Source organism: Siphateles boraxobius, unplaced genomic scaffold (genome assembly GCF_051911475.1).
Source record: "Siphateles boraxobius isolate OS27281-9 unplaced genomic scaffold, OSU_SipBor_1 2, whole genome shotgun sequence".
NCBI lineage: Eukaryota > Metazoa > Chordata > Actinopteri > Cypriniformes > Leuciscidae > Siphateles > Siphateles boraxobius.
Window position 1 is genome coordinate 9,264,536 of NW_027508810.1, and position 23,866 is coordinate 9,288,401.

The following is a 23,866-nucleotide window of genomic DNA, read 5'->3' on the forward strand; positions in this document are numbered from 1 at the left end:
AGTTTTAACTTTTACCTTACTCTTTTACTAACTCTTTGAAACTTCTTAAAACAAACTGTCTCAAAACATATAAAATAAATTATTTGCAAAAATAATGACAAAACTGAGAAATCAGAAACATAATAAGAGCAAGGGTTCAACAATGACAGTTATTGTTGAAAACTGTAAAAAATATTATTTCTCAACTGTCTCAATACAGTGTAACTGTCCTCAAAATCTTTTTTATTATTATTATTGTAACAGACTTTGTTGGATTGTACATGACATAATCCAACAAAGTCTGTTACTGCCGGTAATGATGTACTGGCGCTCGTTGTATGTGTGTATGCAATCTATTTTTCCCCTCGGGGCTTGCCGTAGATAGGAATGGGTCGTGCCAGGTCGTGCAAACTTGGTATTGGAGTGTCGGGGTTTTTTGGAGTTAGTGATCTGATGTGTGGTATAATAAAGTGGAGAAGAGTTCAAACTGCTATGTTTATTATTTATTCAAACTGCTACCCTTACACCTAGAAGGTTAGGTTCTCCTGCGGCTATTTTCTCCAACTTAAACCGATACCGTGACTATGCGCAGTTGCGCATGAATTGTCTATGCACTCGCGAGGTGTCTAGATTATGCGCATGACTTAAACGCTGGCAGACACAGCAGCAGTTTTTGGCAGGTATATTGATCATGAAATCAGAATTTTCTTGTCTTGAATTATTATTCATATTCATTCATTCATTTATGTCACTTGTTTAAGTCATCTAAAAAAAAAAAAATTGTTTTACTCAATTTGGGGGCCCCCTGGTGGCCAGGGGCCCCCAGGGCAGCCGCTTAGTTCGCTTATGCCTCGGGCCGGCCCTGGGTTGTGTTGTGAACTTTTGCAGCACGTTTCTGTGTTTTGAGCACACAGTTGTGGAACTGATGAAGATTTTTTTTTAATTTGCAGGTGTTTTTTTCTATTTGCATGTGTTTTTTTCTATTTGCATGCGTTTTTAGGGGCCAAGCACCGAAGGTGCGGAGGCACCTATTGTATATGTTCTGGTTCTGATTATTCTTCCGTTTCCTTCTTCTTCTTCTTCTTCCGACTGGGCGTCTATGGCAGCCCATAGAACCGTTTGCAGGAAAGTTGTTTTGGTTTGACATTCTGATAGAGGACAGTACCAACATTAAATACACCAATTTTGGTGTCTCTAACTCATTGCCTCTAGCGCCACCACCTGTCCAAACTTTCACTTTTATTATGCTAATAACTTTTGAACCGTAAGGCCTATCAACTAAATTATTTTCCCCTGATTCCTGAGCTCATTGCGATTCGATTGCACCCTATGACGTCATTTTCCGTCATAACAATATGGCCGCCATTTTGAATTGTTCAAATAATCTACTTTTTCGAACTCGTCCTAGACGGTTTGTCCGATTTTCACAAAAATAGCACCAGATCATCTTCAGGCAGTGGGGACCAAAAGTTACGGAATTCAAGTTGATCCGCTTAACCAATTTTGATAAACGCGTAAACAAATTTCACGTAGTGCTTACAAAAACAGACCTATGGCTGTATCTCCGCAACGCTTTATCATATTCAGACAAAACTTGGTACATGTCATCACAAGCATGACCTGAGGCTACATGCTGCGTCTTGGCGCAGCACCACCTACTGGTCCGGCGATACAGAAAATTGCTATTTTTGCTTATAACTTCTGAACGGTTTGTCCAAAAATCATAAAAGTGGTCTCGTTAGATTCAGGGCATCATGTCGAGTCGAGTGATATCCAATTTTCCCAGATCGGCCAATTTGGCTGTTGGCCATTTTGAATTATGTGCTAAAATTAGGGCTGGGTATTGTTAGGAATTTCACAATTCGATTCGATTTCGATTCTTTAGGCTTCGATTCGGTTCGATTTCGATTCGATATTGATTTATTAGCTTCGATATCGATTCAATAATTAGTAAATATAGAAGTAATTAAGTACCTGAGTATATTTTTAAATAATGTGTGCAGTATTACCAATGTTTAAGAACAAATTGACCCCAGCATTATTTCCTGTCATTGCTTATTTAGCAGAACAAACTGTACAATATTGTACATGTGTTGAATACAAACCACAACTGTAAAAAACAGGTGCTTTATTAACACACCTCTAAAGTGCATGTAACTGTAATAGAAAGTATATTTCTTTCTTCCTATACATTAAAGTTATAAAAGAAATGTAAACAGAAACACAAAATGTGCATACTCATAAAAAAAATGCGTTTCGTGAGGCACACGCACGCACATTTGCACACACACGCAAGGACTCTCGCTCTCTTCCTCTCTGTCGTGCGCGCGCTACACGGTTTGGAGCTCGCGAGCTCTAGATTTTGGGAGATTTGAACAAATATGCGGACATCAGGGAGCCGCTATCAATATGAGGGAGACTCCCGGAGACTTATTGTTATTTTTATTATCATTTAGGGGGGCTTAGGAACATTTTGAGGTAGCTTCAGCCCCCCTAAAATAGGCCTAACGACGTCCCTGGTTGGTGGTGCAGGCTTGAACAGAGTGCAGCTGCTGTCCGTTATCTTGCTGTTTTGGTAAAGCGCATCTTGTATAACGCTGAACGCTCTCACTAGAGTGTTGCCCACAGCGCCGCCACTGGCCGGTGGGCTGAATCGATTCATAGGATTTGATGAATCGATATTGAATTGAGAAACAAATAATTCCAATGCATTGATGAATCGATATTTTTACCCAGCCCTAGCTAAAATGCTGTATTTTCTGAACGCATGAACGAATTGTTACGAAACTCGGTATGGGTCATCAGTACGATGCCCTGAAGGAGCTTGAGAAGTTTCGAAACAGCGGTAACTAGTGGTAAAATTTACTTTTCAAACTCATAATGCCACCAGCACCATCTCCTGAAGGCACTCAAAAGATTTAGAGACAGCGCCACCTTTTGGTCAAAAGTTATAATTTAATATACAGAAATGCTAATAACTTTTGAATGAATTTGCCTATTGTAATGACTCTGGTCTTAATTGATTCCCTGGGTTATGCCAAAAACAAAGATATCAATTTTGCCAAAGTCAGCCAAACTTCCTGTCAGCCATTTGGATTTTCATTAAATACCTACTTTTTCGAACTCCTCCTAGACCATTTGTCCGATTTTCACCTAAATTGAATCGTATCTTCTCCAGACTGTGTCGACTAAAAGTTATGAATTTCGTGTTGATAGACGAAACCATTTTCGTATACCGCAGCATCAAAGTTGAGACATGATGCCAAACTGACTATTCAGGGTTTATCTCTGCAAAGCCTTGACATTTTGAAACCAAACTTTGTATGTATCATTGTCACCTCACTCTGACCACATCACATCGATTTCGTAACTGAGCCACCCATAGGTCGAAAGTGATAAACCATTAAATCATCTTATCAGTTAGGCCAACTTTACATATTATTTTTCAGCCATTTTCCCAAAATCCTTTTAAAATGTCTTTAACTCCTCCTTGCTGCAGTTGGCCTGAAACTCCCAAACATGTTGGCATGGCTTGTCGTCTTCTTTTGCGCTTGGCCCCGTAATGGCTGCTTGCAGCTATAATTTTTCTATTTGCATGCGTTTTGTACTATTTGCATGCGTTTTCTTCAGTTGCAGCACGTTGAGCTCTCTTGGCCACCGTAGAAAACACCAGTTTATTAATAAACAATTAAATGTCTCCTTGCTATTTTTTACCATCCATAATCATTGTCGGTTCTTTGGGGCAAACTTTATGCGTGCGGTCGTGCGCTTGAGCGCGGCAATATAACGCTGATTAGCCTATAAGTAATTAAATCAATATAAAGGGGCGATTTGTCCACAAATGGCTTAAATGAACAACTACTAGTCGACTAGAAAAAAACTTTAGTCGGAGGCAGCACTTATTCCACATATTTTCGAACCAGCAGACCATGTGTTGAGCGCGCGACCCTGAGCAGAATGAGCGAGCGACGGAATATTCAGAGATGCGTTCTCCGCTCACATGCTCTGATCGGAACAAAGGAATATTAAAATAATTAATCATTAGTTTATTATCTTATACACTGCCCATCATTTTAGTCCCATATCAAACAGTATGTTATGTCCATTTAAAATATATATATTTCACGTTTTTAAGTACAATATTGTTACTCCACAGCCCCCACCAGGGGGTGCTGATGCTGACGAGTGGCACTTTTATTTTCTCTATTTTTGAATTTCATGCAAATGACGCAGCTGCACTTTCATTTTCTTTATTTTTGAACTTGCTGTTATTTGTTGTAGATATATCTACATCATACAAACTAAATACTAACAAACTAACTAAATATAAACTAACTATAGTTAGTTTGTATTTAGATACAACTTGTTACTATACTGACAGCCTACTACTTGTTACTTCAATAAATTGGAACATTTTAAGCTTGTTGCATATTTCATTAGCATTGTGTTGGAGCGATGGGGGCATGTGGGGCTTGAAAATTCCCCCTTGTCCAAAGTGGGATATGACCGAAAAAAGTTTGTGAACTGTTCTAAACTAAACCCACACCTCATATTCTTCATTGCTCCAGGAAGAGCAGCGCAAACACGTATTGGAAAAGCTTGTTGTTTTCCACGACAGAGGGCGGTGTTGAGCTAATCCTGCGCTCACACACAAAACACTGTAGAATGTCATTAGTGAAAATCTCGGATATTTCGCTCGTTTAAGGATGGCCAGATACCTCTAGGATTTCTTCGCTTCGTAAGTACATGTCTGCGTTAAAGCAATAATATGTTCATTCGGTTTTATTGAGGCTTTCTGTCGGTTTTGAGCTCATTATAATCTGGACAAAGCGGTTGTTTGGGAAGTTTGGGAAGCAAACATCTCCATCACTTTCCGCTAGTCCAGTGGATAATGTTCTTTGAACTTTTTTTAGTGAGTTACAACACACGGTGTGTTATCTTCAGTGGTTTAGCGCCTTTTGAATTATCTGGTAGCCTACTGCTGTAAACAAGATAACTTTAGATAATTGAATATAGTGCCCTAATAACGTAAATATTCAGTTCAGCGAGCTGTCATAACGCCTAAAGTTTTGCACATCTTGACATTTTTTTCCTTTTAAATAGCCGATATGAAACAACCTATACATTCCGATATTGTATCCTGTAAGTAGGCCTGACGTTAACGTTACCTTTTTTAGTTAAACATTTTCACGCTAGTTCTTGGTTGTTGATTGGTTGTTTCTAAGTCGTGTGCTAAGTACTGTGATATCTTAGGTTTTATGATTTTTTTATAAACCTTTAGAGAGCCACAAAATTTCCATTGCTGATTGTTTTGAGTATTTTTTTTTCACACATAATAAATAGATATTAAATTCAATGCTATAGTCTGATTGTAGATATTGAAACAATATGTATTTTTTAGACTGGGATTTACATTTAGACAATATTGTAAATATGATGTAAATCAATTTCTTGATCAACTTTTCATATATTATGTGAAAATGTTATTAACAACATGATCTAGCCACCAACATGTCTAGAAGGTTAAACAATTAAGTTTAAAGAAAAATGAAATGTATTCTACAAACTAAATTGGAGGTTTTCATGCTCTTTAGGGGGAAGAAAACGTCTGTGTTTTAACTGTGTCTGTGGTAACAGTGTTAATATTGTCTGTGGCTCTTGATCTGGCATCACCCTGCTGCTCAGAGATTAAATGACCCTCCTCTTGCTCACAGTGTGTGTGTGTGTGTGTGTGTGTGTGTGTGTGTGTGTGTGTGTGTGTGTGTGTGTTAATTACTGTACAGGAAGTACAGCTTCATCATCAAATTATGAGTTCAGTCTCAGAATCATGTCTCGTTTGACATCCGGCTATACGTGCAATTAGGTTTTAGAGAATTTGACATGAAATTTTGAGCATTTTCAGTTTAGTGTCCTGTGGTGTGATATGTTATAATTGATCCTAAAATATTTAAATTGACTTTTTGCCAATTCGCCTATATTCATGTTGTTTTCTGACCTCACATTAATTGAGAGACTAGATTTAAATATTTTTCCTTCGAAAAGGCTATATACAAAATAAACTAGTGAAGATATAAAGGTGATTTAAAGGGAAAAAAAATTGGTGAACAGTTACAAAACCTAAAATATAGACAAATCTAACATAGGAGCTTGTTTTCGCTATGGAATAATAAAATAAAAAGGTAAATGCGACCCAACAACTGTGAGTTTATATCTCACAATTCAGTTTTTTTTTCCTCAGAATTGCAAGTTACAGTGCGATTTCAAGAAATAAAGTGAGAATTGTGAGAAATAAACTGAAAATTGTGAGCAAAAAGTATAGAATTGTGATACTGGGCTAAATCTTCCAGTTCTCACTTTATTTCTCGCAATTCCAATTTTATAACTCGCAACTCTGATAAAAAAAGTCCAAATTGTAAGATGTAAACACAATTGCGAGAAAAAAGTCAGAATTGCACTTTTTTTTCTCGGAAATGCGAGTTTATATCTCAAAATTGTAACTTTTTTTTAATAAAAATAAACTTTATAAAGTTATAAACTCTTGTTTCCCTTAGGCTAGGCCTATTTGTGGGAAATAAAGTCAGAATTACAACCTTTTTTCTCAGAAATGCAAGTTTATATCTCACAATTTGGACTTTTTTTTCTACATTTATAAACTTTATATCTTATAAAGTAATTATTGTGAAATAAAATCGCAGTTGCAACATGAACAAGCGTTCAAGCTTCCATAATGTGACATCAATTTTAAATTAGTTTTTTTTTAAATGCATTTGTTGTTATTTGTTATGATGCATCACACAACATCTACAGTAATTGACACTCATTAACTCTGTATTTCATGAGTTGTGTAAGCAGGCAAATAGCTGAACTGTACTTTTATAAGTTATTAAGCCCCTCCGAACATGTGTTGTCCTGTAATGTATGTGTTGATGATGAGCAATGTTAATAGTCCTGTTCTGTCTGCAAGATACTTAGAAGGAAAAGCATCGTAAAACCCAGGGTGCAATTATTTCATTATGATCGTCTCAATAAACTATTAAGATACTCCATTTGAAAGCCTCCCTCCAGAAACACCACACACCGAGTTTTAAAGAGCCTGGAAAACAGGGGGATACAAAGTTTACTGGTCACAGATAGAGGAAAAGAGCAGCTGAATGGGCCGTGTTCATTGGTCATGCTGTGTGGACCCAGCTGGATACTTTCTATTGTAAGGGTGAAGGACTTAACGGACACATGGAGAGCCTGGCTTGCTCGTGGCTTTGTTTTAGGAGTTCTTTCTCAGGAGAGGATAGACTTTGCATGCTGAGAGGAACTTATATATTCATCTTATAAGTTATTTCGAAACATCAATCCTCACGTCCCGCTTTTCAGGCCCTATGAGCCGAGGGGTATCATTTCTTGGGTTATTTACAGTTTGGCATACATGGCCTTAATTAGAGTGTGGGGTAGAGCGCTGCCTCAGAAGATGCGTTCCAGATGTGGGCTGGAATTCAGAGAGCTTTGTAAAGAAAAGAAACAGTGCTCTGCAGGAGATGCCTAAAGAAACTTGAGTCAGAGAAAAGTGTTGAAGAGAATTGATAGAGTTGAGATGGGGAGGGGGTGCAAGTTAAAATATTCATGACTATGTCTATATGTCTTTAAAAGAATGCAGTCAATTTTGTTCTGGCTGATTCTGTGCTTTTTGAGTGAGGATTACTGTGACAAATGCATAAATGTACAAAAATAATGACTTTAGGTTAAAATTCACCTGGAAAAGTATATTTGAAAACTACACACTAACTCTACAATTCAAGTACCGTTTGGGGTCGGTAAGACTTTTTAACGTTTTTGGAAGAATGTCTAATGCTCAGCAAGGCTGCAATTATTTGATCAAAAATGACAGTGTTATTGTGAAATTGGTTTCTATTTGAATACATATTTTAAAATGCAATTTATTCCTGTGATGCATCATTATTCCAGTGTTCATTGTCACATGATCCTTCAGAAATCATTCTAATATGCAGATTTGCTGCTCAAGAAACATTTCTTATCTGTGTTGAAAACTGTTGTGCTGCTTCATAATTTTGTGGAAACCGTTATAGGGTCATTCCGTGTCGAATCATCCAAAATTCGGAAACTTCCCCAAAGTTTTTTTTTTTTTCTGAACAAAGAAAGACAAACTTTGCTAAATAATGATGAAAGCCAAAATATTAAATGTAATGGATGTATATTCAATGACTAAATCCGCTATTTTGTCGAGGGGGTCAAAATGACAATTTTCACAAGAGATGTGTGGAGTAAAAATGACTAAAAAGATGTCAGCATTTTTTATTTTTACACTGAGATTGCTAGGTTTATCAGTTAAGTCTTTTTAATTTAGCAATCTTTGTTGCATTGTAAGCCAACGGTGACAGTTCAAAAATTCAAAAAGCACTTCTTGTGTCTTTTGTCCTAAGTTCGCATGAAATATTAAAGATTTCTTAGTATCCTTTTAGATTTTAGTTTTAAACAAACATTTCTTTTGGTATCTTCATTTTCATTTCATTTAAAGGGCCGATATTTACACTTTGCACACAGCTAATTAATATGTTAATTAGCTAATGATTTCTTTCACCAGAAAAAGTTGACACAGAATGACCCTATACTATTTTTTTTTTCTTTAAAGAGTTCAAAGGAACAGCAATTTTCTGAAATAGAAATCTTTTGTAACCTTATAAAAGTCTTTTCAAATTAATTCATCCTTGCTGAATAAAGATTTTCATTTCTAATAAAAAATAAAAAAAATAAAAAATCTTATTAACCCCAAACTCTTGAATGGTGGTGTAGATGCTGTAACAAGTTTCTCTTATCTTTTGGAATCACCTTTTTTTCCCCATTAACTAGCTCAATACTATTCCATGTAGTCTAATCAACTACTATGATCATGTAAAGGATGCATAATAATTAGCCTATAAAAGAATTGTAGCAATTATAACATGTCCTGCGGTGTGATATGCTATACATGACATGTCAGCTTTCCAAAAGTATTTAACTATCCAAATATGAAGATGGCTGTAGAGGGAAGTCAAGGACGTTTGATTGAGAATGTTTTGCTGATTATCAGACAACCGCATGACTGAATGAATGAATCTACTGATAATATGGCCCTTTTGAGGAACCATATGCCTGAAACAAAATATGGGTTTCTTCAGCGGCAGAGCAAAAAGGTCTCAGGAAATACCAACGTGGCTTTTTTTTTTTTCATAAGGAAAACTGACATTCCACCCAGCCTTGAGGACGAGAACTGTAGAACATACAGTATGCCTGCAGTGCAACTGCATAGGCATTCTGTTCACCATATGTGTGAGGTAAAAATAAAGGGGTTTGACTACCATTACCGAGTGTGAACTTGATTTCTCTGGCTACCTATGTTGGTCTAAGCACTTTAGTATGAAAGCCAGATCTCCGACCCCCAATACCGGAAGAAAATACTCTTTCAAAATCCAGCATTTGCCATTGTTTGTGTTTAAGAAAAGGAATCATCTGGCGGAAAGCTTTGTTTACACTTTTGCTGGATACTCCTACACGATTTGCCTGAGGGGGAAGGAAAATATTCAAAACTGGCAGCAAGGCGAAACATTTGTATGTAGTGAAGACGTATGGTTTGAGGTTGAGCGCACAACACATTTTCTTAAGAAAACAGGGTAAATGGCAAATGTCCTGTCACTAAAATGTCCGGTCTCTTCCGTTAGAGTTTAATCTAGATTGACTAAATCCATTTAAGGTGACTCTTTAAAAGTCACCTTTCTCCTAAAATGATCAAGAATTTCTATTTACCTGCATGAACCAGCAACACTTTGGTAAACGTTTTAGCTAAGACATTTTAAGCAGTAAGTGCTAAGTTTCCATTATTACACAGTACGCTCTTAAAAATAAAGGTTCTGTTGGCATCGATGGTTTCATGAAGAACCTTTAACATCCATGGAATCTTTCCATTTCGCACAAGATTCTTTATAGTTCTTCAGATTAATAAAATGTTCCTTACACTAAGAAAGTGGTTCTTTTCAGAACTGTCCACTGAAAGGAGAACCCAAAAATGGTTCTTATATGGCGTCACTGCGAATACCCCCTTTTGAAACCTTTGTGTTTAACAGTGTAACTTGACGTAAGGGATAATGTATACAATACATCCAGCCGGTTGTTATCACAGAATAAACCCTGACAGGGTGATCAGGACCCCGACGCGAAGCATCATCCCGAACTGGGTTTATTCTGCCATAACTACCGGCTGGATGTACATTATCCTGCAGCGAATAATTAATTAGACACAAAATATTGACTTGAGGTGAAATATTTGATTAGTTCTTTAAACGCAAAGCTTCCGCAAAGTACAAACTAGACGGACATTTAAGGGATACGGTACAGTCATACCACTTAATACACAGCATTTCGCCACATAAATAATTATGGGGATACGAGATATTGAGTTCAGATTAAACTTTTTTTTTTATCTTTACTATGTTTATAACTTATAATCCGTTACAGTGTACAAAAAAAACTTGTTGAAAAATGGCAGCTGCTGCATTTATATGAAACAAGAGAGCGAGTCATCAATACCATACCAGATGACATAATTAAATAATTGTTCACAAAATAGTGATTTGAGTTTTAATATTTTATAAGCTCACCAAACGCAAAATCTACGAAGAAAAAACATTCCCAGCAAGCATATAGAGCCAACTTAAGCTACCTGGATGAGCCTGTGTAATCAGTTTTTACCGTTTTTTATCGGGGAATAACAAACCACTGGATGGTGCGATTGACCAATCAGAATCAAGTATTCCATAGAGCCGTGTAATAAATATTGGGTAAAAATGTTACTAATGATTTATTCAGGCTCCGTTGGCCCTCAGCTGACTAGCTTTCCAACCCCCTTCGTGGGCAAGAATGAGCCTCCCTCAGACACGAAGGTGGTATCTCTCTCCTCAGGGAGCCGCCCCATCTAATTATCAAATGACGCCTGGCCTGTCGGCGGTAAGCTGCTGGGCTGAGACAATAGTAGCGGATTCTCTGGATTAGGTGACGGGGGTTGGAGAGGGACGGGAGGGGGAATCCAAGAGGAAGAGACAGAGAGCATGCTCAGTCCTGAGAGGCAGGCTACTGGAGCACACATGTGCCTTCCCTGTGAAGGATACACATTCTCAGCCAGAGAAAGGAGATATTGGTGATTTGACAAAACTGGCGTGAAAATTCACTTTTGGAACTTAAACAGTGTCTTACAAAGGATGCACTAAGGAAACTCAGCTTTTGGGGTGAATTTTGACACCATGTCTCGACTTTACAGCTGCTTTGGGGACAGAAAGTAAGTTGGAGCCTTTTGTTTATATGAAAACTTAATATAAAATTATTACTCGTATAGTTTAAAAAGAGTTAGTGGTACTTCTCTCTTGCTAGCATGTTTGAGTTTGAGTTTTAGTCATGGTTGCATATAAAACTCTTTGTCTTTTAGTGTAATTGTATTTTAGTGGAACACTGATGAACATGGTCATGTTGATAATATGATTACATACTCCACATGAAGTATTTTTTACTGTAATGCTTCTTTTGTGCTCTCTGAGAATGTACTGTAATAACTTCTTAGATGAACTCGCTCAATTAGAGTCTCTTTAAAAGCTCTTCTATCTGATGGTCTCATGACATGTCCAACAAGACCCTACTCATCACCACTGAGAGAACATGTTGTTTACCATTGGGATTCGTCCAGTTTCTTAGTTTTGAAAAGAGACAGTTTTGTGTACCATTTCTCTTCACTGAATTAGCCATTTATTATTGTTTATTGTAGTCCAGCCCCCCCAGAGACTAGATTAATGTACAATACGAGAGTTTGGACCAGTTATTGAGACATAATGTTCCATATTCAGATATAAATGGCAAATGTGCCTTTGCAAAGAGACTGCAACTTTTTTGTGTACTAGAACCAGCTTTATCCTTACATTCTGACCTACCTCCATTTTCACACCATTTATGGTCCTTGCGCTCCTGTGGGGTGCTGCTTTGTTTGTATCTATACAGTGTATCTATTTGGCAAGGAACTTGATCCATCTCATGAAATAAGAGTCCAAATGTTAATTATCAGACCCCTTTTGTGTTGACCTCTGTGTTTTTTTATGAGCTTGTTGATGTTGAGGCCAAACTCTTCCTGGTGTCTCATATTTTCTTGTGCAGTTGATGAGGTTGATGTTTTTAGCAGGCTTCTGCTATCTTTTAAGACATCTATTCTCAAAGAAGTCTCAAGTCAATGAGAGACTGTTTTGTTAAAGTGTGAGCTAGTTAAATTTGCATATTGTGGAGAGTGGGGTAAGATGATTCAGTGAGTATCATCTTATTTTAAACATTTTTCTAATCCTGATATTTTAGCTTTACCTCTCATTTCTTTTTGACTAGCTTAAAGGAATAGTTCACTTAAAAATGAAAATGTGTCATCATTTACTCACCCTCAAGTTGTTTCAAACCTGTATGAATTACTTTCTGCTGCCGAACACAAAAGAAGATATTTTGAAGAATGTCCGTAACCAAACAGTTGATGTACCCCATAGTATTGTTTTTCTACTATGGAAGTCAATGGGGTCCACCAACTGTTTGGTTATCTTCGTTTTTTGTTCGGCAGCAGAAAGAAATTCATACAGGTTTGGGACAACTTGAGGGTGAGTAAATGATGACACATTTTCATTTTTAAGTGAACTATTCCTTTAGTTAAAAGGTGGCATTTCCAACACCACTCTTCTTTACTCTGTAAAACATTTCTGCTGTGGTTTGCTTATGGATTCTCTAATAATGAATCATCCAATATCAGATAGCCAGAATGCGCTGCTCTTTCTCTACTGGTTTAGTTACAGCTAAAGGAGTTTTGTATTTTGTGGTTAAGTTCAGAAGAACCACAAAAGTACAGATGGTTTTGTAGTATGTGTGGATTTATGCTGTCCCTGCTATGAGTTTTTAAACTATCAATCAATACCAACAGCAAAGGCCTTCCAAACACAGCTCATTGAGTCCATGAAGTAATATTGCCTAAAATATCTTCCTGAATGGAAAAAACATATTTTCAGATAATTCAGAGCTCGCTAAATGTATTGTCTGTAATTTTAGGGTACTTTAAATATACAGCTCTTTTAAATTTTAGGGTACTTTTAAATATATGGCATTTTTATTCTCGTAAAGCTTCCATATTTCGTGTAAGATGTGCGTATCACACTTAGTCTGTGTAAAACTTCAGGGGTGTACATTTACCAGAAACTATAAAAACGCTATGTACGAACTCATTTTTTGGAAGTCTAATGTGATTACGAATGGTTTGTTTCAGATTCATGAGGAACTAATTTAATTTAAACCAGCGATTTTACTAGATGAATGTTAGAATGTAACCAAAAATAATTTACTCATCAGTAGAACTATTATGATGGTGTGGTGGCTGTTTAAAAACAAAATAGCATGTTAAACTTTATGAGAAAGTAAAATGAAAATCACAGAAGATTGCTTTCATTTTGCTCCTGCCCTATAACAAAACAGCCAGGAAATAGAATTAGACCTCATTGTTAAGTGAGCCAAATTTTGTTAGCCCAGTAAATGTTTTAGGACGTTCTTTCTCTTCAAATATAAGTTAAGAAATGAGATGGGGATGGTCACCACTTTAGCTAATGTTGTCAACTGATTGAGCCAAATGGTGACTGCAACTGGTTTCTTAAACTCATTAGTGTATTTTACTCCAGGCTTCTCTCTGCTTAAAGGTGCTGTATGTAATTTTTTGTATACAAAAGCAAAATACTATAATATTTTTGCAGATATTTAGGAAACATGCTAAGTTCACATACTTGTTTCTCTGAAAAACAGTACTACAGCCAGTTATTCTACTTTGAAAGTTCCATGTCGGAATGTCTGTTTTTGTTTTGGTCTGTGTGATCGTGCCCACTGCCCGTTTACCCAATAGTATTAGTATTTCCCAATAGTAATAGTTGGTGGAAAACGCAGCGTATTGCAGCTATGGAAGCCAGCAAACAAAATCGCAGATTCTACCCGACCTAAAAAGCCTCGGCACCCATCTAACAATCTCTAATGGAAGCATATGAAAACGAGGATGGATCATCTCATCGACTTACAGTGTGTAAGTCTCCTCGCCTTCCATTGTCAATCCCGCTCGCTCCTGTTGCATGTCCTTGGGTCTAATCCAGTATTGCATAAGATGACTCTGATCTTCAGGATGTTGAATGACGAGGGCTGGCATTTAAATAACTTAACTGATCAACTTCTGATAACTAAACTTATCAACTTTACTGATCCGACACAAATAATTAAATGTAATATATAATGTAACAGAACAATTCAATATCAGATCATATTACACAAAATTAGGTGGCCTTTATATAGGCTTAATATTGTGTGAAGTTGTGAACACCCTTAAAAATGATTGTTTATCTGTTAGCCTTATAATGGAAATAATTATTGACCTGTATTTATTTTCCTGAATTGTATTTTTGATGGATACCTACACAAAATTGCTACATTTTTACACTTAGTTTACACAATACTTGCTAGATTCACACACAAAAAAATGTTGACAACAGAAAATTTGCTCTTATATGCACACACACACTCTGTCAGTTTGGAGCTGACACAAGATGGAATTACCACATTTGTTATTAATCCACAATGGCACAGTTATTGGCTTGTATCAATACTCTCAAAATAGCCAAATATCAGCCTGGACTAAATATCAGTCTTTCACTAGGTCCATAGTAGTTTCATAGTCTTGATTATTCTTTAAATTTTCCTACTGACGTAATTTACACTGCGTTTCAAGTATTTTGTTTAACAAAAGCAAGTTTTGCATATGCGCATATAAATATTTACAGTCTCTTGTCTGATAACTCTCTAAAAACAAAATGTGTGATGCTAACACAGCATGCTTGCTAATATCTTCTGCTTGAACGCTTCTCTCCACTAACTCTCATTCTTTCTTTCTTTCTCTCTCTCTTATTCCCCCGTCCCTCCCCCCTGTCCAAAAGTTAAGACATGAAACGTCGGACGTCATCACAGAACTCTGGCATTGGAGGCAGTCCAAGGTCAGTCCATTAGTCCCTGTAGAGCTCTGAACGACATCTCTGCTATCATAGTCACGCACTGGCCAATGATAAGGACTTTTTAGTCAGAAGAGACTCTTGCAAAAGAGACCAGTTTGGTTTGCTTGTGTAAATTATTTAATCATTTACGCATCCTCATGTCATTTCAAAACAGTATGACTTTCTTTCATCCTTGGAACGCAAAAGAAGATGCTTTTGCATCCAGGCTACTCTTTTCTAGTGGCAATCTGCTTAAATCATAAAACTGTACAACAAATTTTCAGATTTTGGTAAATTGGTAATACTTTACAATAAGGTTTCATTAGTTAACGTTAGTTAATGTATTAACTAACAATGAACAAAACATTTGTTGTGGTTTTTATTAATCTTTGTTAATGTTAGTTAATAAAAATACAGTCATTCATTGTTTGTTAATTTTAGTTCACGGTGCATTAAAGGACAAGTTCAGTATTTTACACTTAAAGCCCTGTTTTAAGATCGTTTCTGATGAAATAGCCTAGAACGGTTAAGATTGAAATTTGGACAAATGCTGCTGTCCTCAGAATTTTCGGTTTCTGTGTTAGCACCAACCCCCCCCAACTCCCCCCAACCTACAAATATATAAATAAAGGTGACACAATGGTTTCAGAGGGGCACTGGAACAATCATTCATAAAACGCATTAAACTTTAGTTTACAAAGACGTGAAACTCACAGTGTGGTCTGGGGTGTTCGCTGATATGCTCACACAAAAATCGCTGCAAAAGATGCTTTCCAACAGGTTTTATCGTAGTTTTTGTCCAACTCCATTGACTTAAGTCAGGACAAAAACTATGATAAAACATATTTTTTGTTTCATCTTTTGCAGCGGATTTTGTGTGAGGATATCAGTGTAAAGTTTAATGCGTTTTATGAATGATTGTTCCAGTGCCCCTATGAAACCATTGTGTAGGTGGGGGGGATTGCTAACACAGAAACCAAAAATTCTCGGGACAGCAGCATTTGTCCAAATTTCAAACTTAACCATTATATTTAATCAGAAACGATCTTAAAACAGGGCTTTAAGTGTAAAATAGCGAACTTGTCCTTTAACTAATATCAGCAAATACTTTTGATTTTAATAATGCATTAGTAAATGTTCAAATTATCATCAATTTAGATTAACTACCGCTGCAGAAGTGCAGTTCATTTTTAATTCATGTTAACTAAAGTAGTTAACTATACAAAACTTATTGTAAAGTGTTTGTGATTGTGAAAAATTGCAAAAAAATCATTGTTACCCCAACCTCTCTGTTGGTCAACAAAGTGATTTTTCAAGACCAACTTAAAGGCGTTACAAATCTGCATGGACAAGTCTTTACCCCTCATGGGAAATTCCTGGTCGTATGGATTCCTAATGAAATGATTGGGTCTCACCCACTAAAATTCACAGAACAATGGTACATGTGACTGCAATTAACTGAATTCTAAAAATATAATTTTTACAGTATTTAGGGTGTGTAATTTATGAAGTGTGTAATATCGCTAGTGCCAGCAAACAGAAATGCACAAAATAATGACAGTTCCCTTTCGAAACAGTTCCCGGACTCTTTTGTCTGATTTGCAATCACCTGAAAAAGGTAAGAACAATTATGGCAAGTGATAAGCCTTTCAAAGAGGGTGTGGATCCGTGTCTCAGGTTTCTGACACCAGATGACACACACATCTTGTGCATTTACTGTTTGGGCTCAGAGCACGCAGAATGCTGATGTTTTTCTCTAAGAAACCCCGCTCTCGTCTGGCCCTCTTCTCGAACATCTGTGCCAGGCGATGCAGCTCCTGCACGCGCTGAGGCAAAGCAGAGACTAGAATCATGGGGTTTCAGAGTGAGCTCGATAAGGAGTTTGAGAGAGTTTGTTTATCTCTCACGCCCCTTGGAGGCTTGCGAGTTTGAGTTGCCGGATGAGGATGTGTTGTCACAACATCCTCTGATCTGACAGCGAATGCTCTGCTGGCAGCCCAAGAAAGCAGAAGATGACTGATGAGGGTGAAGAGGATTTCACAGCCACCTTGCCCCACGTATCAGGAGTTGTGAGTGTTATGTAACGCGCTCAGCGAGGCTTTGCTGCAGTAGGACCGCGTGAGGGAAGAGACCGCTTGTGACAGACTTTACGAACTTTTTTTTTTTCCATGCATAACACTCCAGCTCCCATGAGCCTTCGATTCCTGCCCGATCTATACAATAGATCGAAAAGGCATGGAAGAACCCGTGTTCAGAGCGCATCCATTGCCAACAGCGAGCAAACTACGCTGATGTTGAGGCGATGCGCGTATTATGCGCGTTGGAGAGGCATCACCACTTAAGTGCTCTGGCCCTGCCTTTTAAAAAAACATTGCCCTTAAAGGCAGGGCATGCGCGATGGCGGCTCTGGCTGGTGATGCCTTGCACACAATGGCTGTGTTGCAAGCATACCACGCTGCTCTGCTGGAAGATTAGGACCAAGGTTGGGGTCTTTCCCCTCATGCAGAAAACAAGCTGTGCGGCATTACAGATTTGCTCTCCCGGCCACCATACAAACACCTGCCGTGATCGGACGAACTCGATGGTGGCGATGGTGGCCAGGGAAAGGCATCTGTGGTTGAACTTGGATGACATTGGGGAGAAAGAAAGCTATTCTTCTCGATGCACCAGTGTCACCTTCTGAACTTTTCGGCACCTCCGTTGAGACGGTATTGGGAAAGTTCAGAGAGGCGAAGGCGTGCTCGGCTGCATTCAATTTTGCATAATACTGCAGTCTGAATCTGCACACTTCCTACACCCCAGGCGCTTCTTGCATCATCCCTGAGGCTGGACCTGTGATGAGTGATTCCTTCAATTTGGAACCATTCTGTAGGTCTGGCGTCGGGTTTGGTAGTAAGTGCGCTCTTTCGAGCTCTTTATGGTGATAGGCCTCCATTTTGTGAATGTCGTTTAGGCCATCCTTCTACGGGCAGCAGGTTGAGCTCTGTAGGTCTCCTTCCTTTACGAGAGTTTAAGTAAGGTTGTACAGTAGAACTCAGTTCCCTGTTAGAAAGTATTAAGGGGTATGTTAGGTAGGTTTTTTATAGGAGTAGAAATAGGGCCCTGAAGTTGCCATATATAGGTAGGCTATGCATACCCTTCCCATAGCCCTCCTCTGATTAGAGTCGTCAGGCTTATATAGTGGGTAGTGCCAATCTGTGGTAGTGAACAGGTTGGCCGTATTATACAAAAAAAAATCTAGTCAGCCCACCGTTCATCCGAGCATCAAACAGACATTTTGGCGTGAGATGGCTTCCTCCCTATCGGGATTTTTTCTACTGAGGCCACCGCTCTGTCAAGCTCCAGATAAAACTAAAGAATTAAGCAGTGGCCCTTGTCAGGCCACCGTGATAGCCACCTTTTACTAGAGCAGTAGTTCTCCTCTCACTTTTGAGAGTCGTTTTGAGATTATAGCTCTGAACTTCAGACATATAATATTCACGTGTCTGCCCTCATGGGGTCCCCTCGATATCTGGCTTAGTATCTAGGATTTTTGGTGGTGGTCTGTTAAACATTCTTGCCTCGAGCCTCTCATTATCTGAGTGTAGATTCCTTAGACCATCAGGAGATTTTATTCCTGTAAATCTAGTTTTTCCTAGTACTAGCCTCCTTTACTCAAGAGTCGCCTGCCAAGGCCTGCCTTTTGCATTAGGTGTAAATGCTTGTGGTGTAACCGGGTAGATGGCATCATAGGTAGCGGACTACCTTCAAAAAGCCCCCCATGCAGATATCTATGGGCACTGTCAGGTCTATCTCTCGAGAGTAAGAGGCGGTGGGCAGTGGGCTCAGGCCTTTGCCCTTTAAAGCATTGAGTGTGGTAGCTGGCAGCAAGGCATTAAGTTAAAAAAGGATTTTTCTAATTCAAGTCATAAGGTTGAATGTCGTTGGCCACTTACTGAGGCCTCCATTCCCTTGGAAGTATAGAGAAATATAGAGTAGAGAAATATACTATCTGTCTTGTAAAGTTACAAGATAATGGGCCTTGACCCTGATACATCCTTCAGGGTCATGCTGATATTGCTCCCCTTGTTAGGGTCATTAATTAGAGCACTTTGCTACCCATAGCTTGTATGTTATCACCCTTCAGCACCCAGGCTCAGGTAGAGACAGATTAGTGACTCCTTCCCACTTGGGATGGTTGAGTATGCTCCCTTAGAGCCAAAGCACTGCCCGGACTGACGCCCGTGACTTTCGAAGTTGTAGGCCTTAAAGTAGACCTCCTGGATACTCCGGTAGCGTAAGATTGTACTCCTTGCTTTAAAGGATTGATAGCACTTCTATTGAGTACACTGCCTGTTGCCAATGTTAAAAAAGTATAACCAGGCCCACAGAAATGTCTGTGAGAGCACCTAGGCTTCTGATGGTTTTGCATACATCCTCGCTATCAAGTAGTTAGGCCTTAACAGGGCTCCCTTGAAGGCGGTTCCCCATACGAGTTGGATGCTTAGCATTAATGCAAATGCATTAAATATCATGTTGCAGGCCCCATGGAGCCACGCTGATTTTAACCCAGAGCTTGGTCAGTACTTATCAGGTTGAGCATAGTGTTCCAGAATATATCTGAGGATCGCTCTGTTTGAATACTTAGCTTCCTAAGTCTGGTCGGAAGGTCGAAGGACTCTCATGAGCCCTCCCTGTCAGATCAGCCCAAGAGTTGGAGGCGCCTCCCTTATAAGGGTCCCTTTAGAGTGCCCAGCCTCCTTTAGGGCTTTGAAGCATTGTGTAGATCCAGGATCGAGGAGAGTTACTCCCCTAGTTTGCAAAGGTTAACAAGCGCTATGCTGAGTTCTACTCTTCAGGATGCCAGTCTCCATGATCTGGTTTGTGAGTGAACTACTGCCAGTTTTCCACAACTATTTGCAGTTTTTCCCTATTGGATTTTGTGAGAGACTCAGTTCAGGAAACAGACAGGTTGTTGGCAAGACTAGGTCAGTAAATTTGACCAGGTCAGCCTCCCTGGTGGCATGTGGGGTTGACTTCATGTTCCCCTCAGAAAGTGACTGGCCGGTACTCCTGGACATATTCCCTTAAAGAAACCCTGTCCATGGAATCTGTTGGTTCCAAGCCTATGAGCGGCCTTGGTAGACCTTCCGTTGTTCGGAGGCCACTTTGAGGCTTATAGCTTAGGCAGTGACCGTAGGGAATAATGTCACTGACAGCCTGTAAGTGACCCGAAGGGGGAGTGTGTTCTTGGCATTTCAGTTTGAAACTGCCAGTTCTGACATTTTGTTCACGAGCCATAATTGGCATGCACTGGGATTCTGGGATTGGTTCAGCAAACAGATAGTCCTGCCCCAAACTCATTTGGTTGACTCGACATTGGTTGACTCATTGTTGCTGGGTTGATGCTCAAACAAATAAACCAATGTTTTGATAGCAAAAGTGTTTACACTTTTCATGAGAACCAACCTACAGATGGCTTATAATGATTCCCTTTGCAGATGGAAGAAAGTATTACACACTTTACTGGACTTGCCTGTTCGTTTTCTTGTAAAACGAATACGGAATCTATGACAAAACTCTCTTGATGATGCAACATGTTTACTGGTTTAGAGACTTTCTCAAGCTAAAAGTAACCAACGAACTTGGGATTGTACTATTCTTTGAATACCCTTTTGTAAATAGCATGGTACATAGAGTACAGTATGGTAATAATTAACTACCAAAGTATCACTGTACCATGATACTGCCACAGTACTTGATTGTAAGGGTTGTTTTCTTTGTGACCTAAAACTGTCAGTGAAGGAGAGGTGTGGACACAAGCTCGGCTGTGTGAACAATCCCAGGTGGTCCTTCATCCAGAGTTTGTCACAAGCCACACAATGCTGACCTGAAAGGGGTCAAAAAGTTTCTGGAATTAAAAAAATTCCAGAAAAGTGCTATTGTACTTCCTCGAACAAAAATTACAATCCTTCAACTAGATATGTTTCTGGGGAAAGGAGTGAAAATTGTGGAAGTGGAGCTGCCTAAACCAATCATTTTTAAACACCCAACTGTATCGAAGGAAACACACAGATCTGATCTGATCATGATGCTGATCATAATGAGTCACATAACTTTCCTATTCTCACCCTTAGGCAATTACTGGATGAAATGATCATGTGTATGAGTGTATCTTTTTATTATGACTCTGAATATTCTAATCATCAGTGCTTTATGGTGTATGTTTACGCTTTAGCCGTGACTATTCTTTGTATCTGTGGTTTTTCTTGTTTTCTTGTCTTGTTCTCTCATATGCTATCACTATCTATCCGTGAATCACTCGTCTGTGAATATGAAGGAGACTTTATATGAACTTCCCCTGAGATAGAGAGAGGAAATGAATGAGTACTATCTGATGACTTCTTGTACGGGTCATCAATATGCTCTGATGTCACACCAGCCCCTCTAACCACAACAAATCTGCACAAACCCTTCTAACAAATTAAGTATCACCAGAAACTGCAAATCTGGTTTCTGTTAAGCAGTGAATGATGGATAGTACTTGCATGCAGTGTTAAAAAAGATTTTTTCTCATTAGATGACTGCTGTTATCTGGTCTCATGTGATGTGAAGGCTCAAAACATGAATGTTCTCAGTCCTTTAAAATGGCTTCTTGTTTAAATTGCATAAGTGAAAGTAGATTTTTAAAAATGTGAGTGGTGCTTGCTTGTGCAGAATTGTTGTAAGTTAGTATAAGAGTATTACTTTCTTCAAAAACGAAAACAACAACAAAAAATCCTACTGATCGAAAGTTTGTGTCTCATGTTTCTCCTTCATTAACGGTTGTTTTATCATAGACCAGGTGGAATAAGTCTAATCACTTAGAAAAGTAATAGTACATCTCTCCTCAATCAGCTGTACGATTCAAGGCAAGGCTTGACATTAACATTGAATTTTATTATACATTTTTCAATTGTAGTGTTTTAAAAAGGCATCTGAAATAAAAAACTGTCCAATGTAGTTTTGTCAAAAATATAGATTTTTCGATATCGATACTGAAATATCTGAAACATTCCCACAGATTTTGTGCTCACTCCCGAAGTAAGGCACATAAAGCTCTCAGTACTAATTTGAGTTCTTTTTTGCACTTAAACAGTCAAATAAACAAAAAAAGTGTCAAAATCCCGATCTTGGTGAGTATTCATGCAAACAGTCAATATGTTTTAAGTGGACGCAAACAGTGGATAAAGAAAACGCATGTGTTACAGTATAATGGATCAATGCGTCAGGTCTTTAAGTGACAGCAGCCTAATAAACCTGCTGCCAAGTTATGAGATAATACAAAAAATATCTATTGCAATTTTTCTCAATGTTATCGATGTCAAAGTTGAGGCTAGTAACTTTGGAAAACCACTAGCCACAGTGGCTGGCGAGCAGAAAAGTTAATGTCAAGCCCTGATTCGAGGTATTGAAAGTGTCAAGTCTGTAGTTCAGGACGAGTCCTCTCAATAATACTATTACGGGCTAGGGGTTTGGTCACTAAACAGGAGAAAAATAAGAGCATGTTGATTGTGCTTGAATTGTAAAAAAATTGTATTGCTGTTGAATGTGAATGTGAATATGAATGATATTTGGCTCAGCTGCTCTGTGTCTTTGTTAAGCAGTGTTTGGCAGATATGTTGAAGGTGTGAGCCAGATGGAACCATAGACTGTAAAAAAATATGGACGTAGTATCCATGACGTCACCCGTAGGTTTCTGAAGAGCGTTTTTGAAGCCTAAAGTGGGCGGAGTGACTCGTCGCCATCTTGGAAGCGCGTCACAGTGCGTCACTCCCGGATAACCGAAAATGGGCAAAAAGGCGGGATGTGGGTGGTGTTGAGGTGCCTGGATGCTGAAACTACGCCCGCCTAGCTCGACGTGATCGAGTTTGCTCAGGCTAAGCTAATGTGCTACTGGCCTCGCGCTAAAGTGACAGCTGACTTGAAGTAGACCTAAAGCCAATAGTTAAAGTTTATGTTTTTGCCCTTGGAAATACTATAATAGTTAAAAGACATAACTAACCATGAGACTAACGTGTATTGTGATGCATTATTATTCTCATGCAGTAACTTACAATATTTGCTCTGAGTCTGTGTGTGTGTGTGACAGTGATAAATGCGCATACATGTCAGTCAGCGCGGCAATGCACGTCAAGTTCGTAGAGAGCTTTATTCAGTCCATTTTAAATTCTGATAGATATTACCTAAGAAGTTCAAGTAATGCACTAGAAATCCGCGCTCATTTAAGGGACGAAAAGAAAGCACTGACACCTGCAGGATTTAATCTGACGGTAACGTTACTTTTTATTGAACACTAAAAGCATATTATAACATAGTCTATCTGCTCCGTAAGATCAACGGTAAGTTACAGCAGAACGAGTGTGGCCTCTATACCTTAGACGTTTTTAAATCTGAACTCCAAAAAGCAACGATATTGTCAGACATCCATGTGTGCATGTTCACAGAGGAAAACAACTGAAGAACAGCGCTGGTTGTTCTCTCGATACTCGACAACGACGGAATCCAACGGCGTGGGCGAAGGTATAAGGGCGGCGTGTAATAAACCTGCTGCCAAGTTATGAGATAATACAAAAAATATCTATTGCAATTTTTCTCAATGTTATCGATGTCAAAGTTGAGGCTAGTAACTTTGGAAAACCACTAGCCACAGTGGCTGGCGAGCAGAAAAGTTAATGTCAAGCCCTGATTCGAGGTATTGAAAGTGTCAAGTCTGTAGTTCAGGACGAGTCCTCTCAATAATACTATTACGGGCTAGGGGTTTGGTCACTAAACAGGAGAAAAATAAGAGCATGTTGATT

At 38.7% G+C, this 23,866-nt stretch overlaps 1 protein-coding gene across 6 annotated transcripts in view; it reads left to right on the forward strand.

Moving 5' to 3' along the window:
• The first annotated feature begins 4,592 nt into the window (after positions 1 to 4,592).
• The window catches only part of LOC143744342 (uncharacterized), a 45,182-nt gene continuing 25,908 nt past the window's right edge, over positions 4,593 to 23,866 (forward strand). The window contains exons 1-3 of one of the 6 annotated variants that reach the window (XM_077235764.1): positions 4,653 to 4,717; positions 13,919 to 14,092; positions 14,994 to 15,050. In XM_077235764.1, the coding sequence (XP_077091879.1) occupies positions 15,001 to 15,050 (50 nt within the window). In that variant the 5' untranslated portion in view covers positions 4,653 to 4,717; positions 13,919 to 14,092; positions 14,994 to 15,000. Of the gene's footprint in view, positions 4,718 to 10,824; positions 11,297 to 13,918; positions 14,093 to 14,993; positions 15,051 to 23,866 lie in introns of those variants that run through there. The other 5 variants (XM_077235763.1, XM_077235765.1, XM_077235766.1 and 2 more) reach the window with 5 other exon arrangements.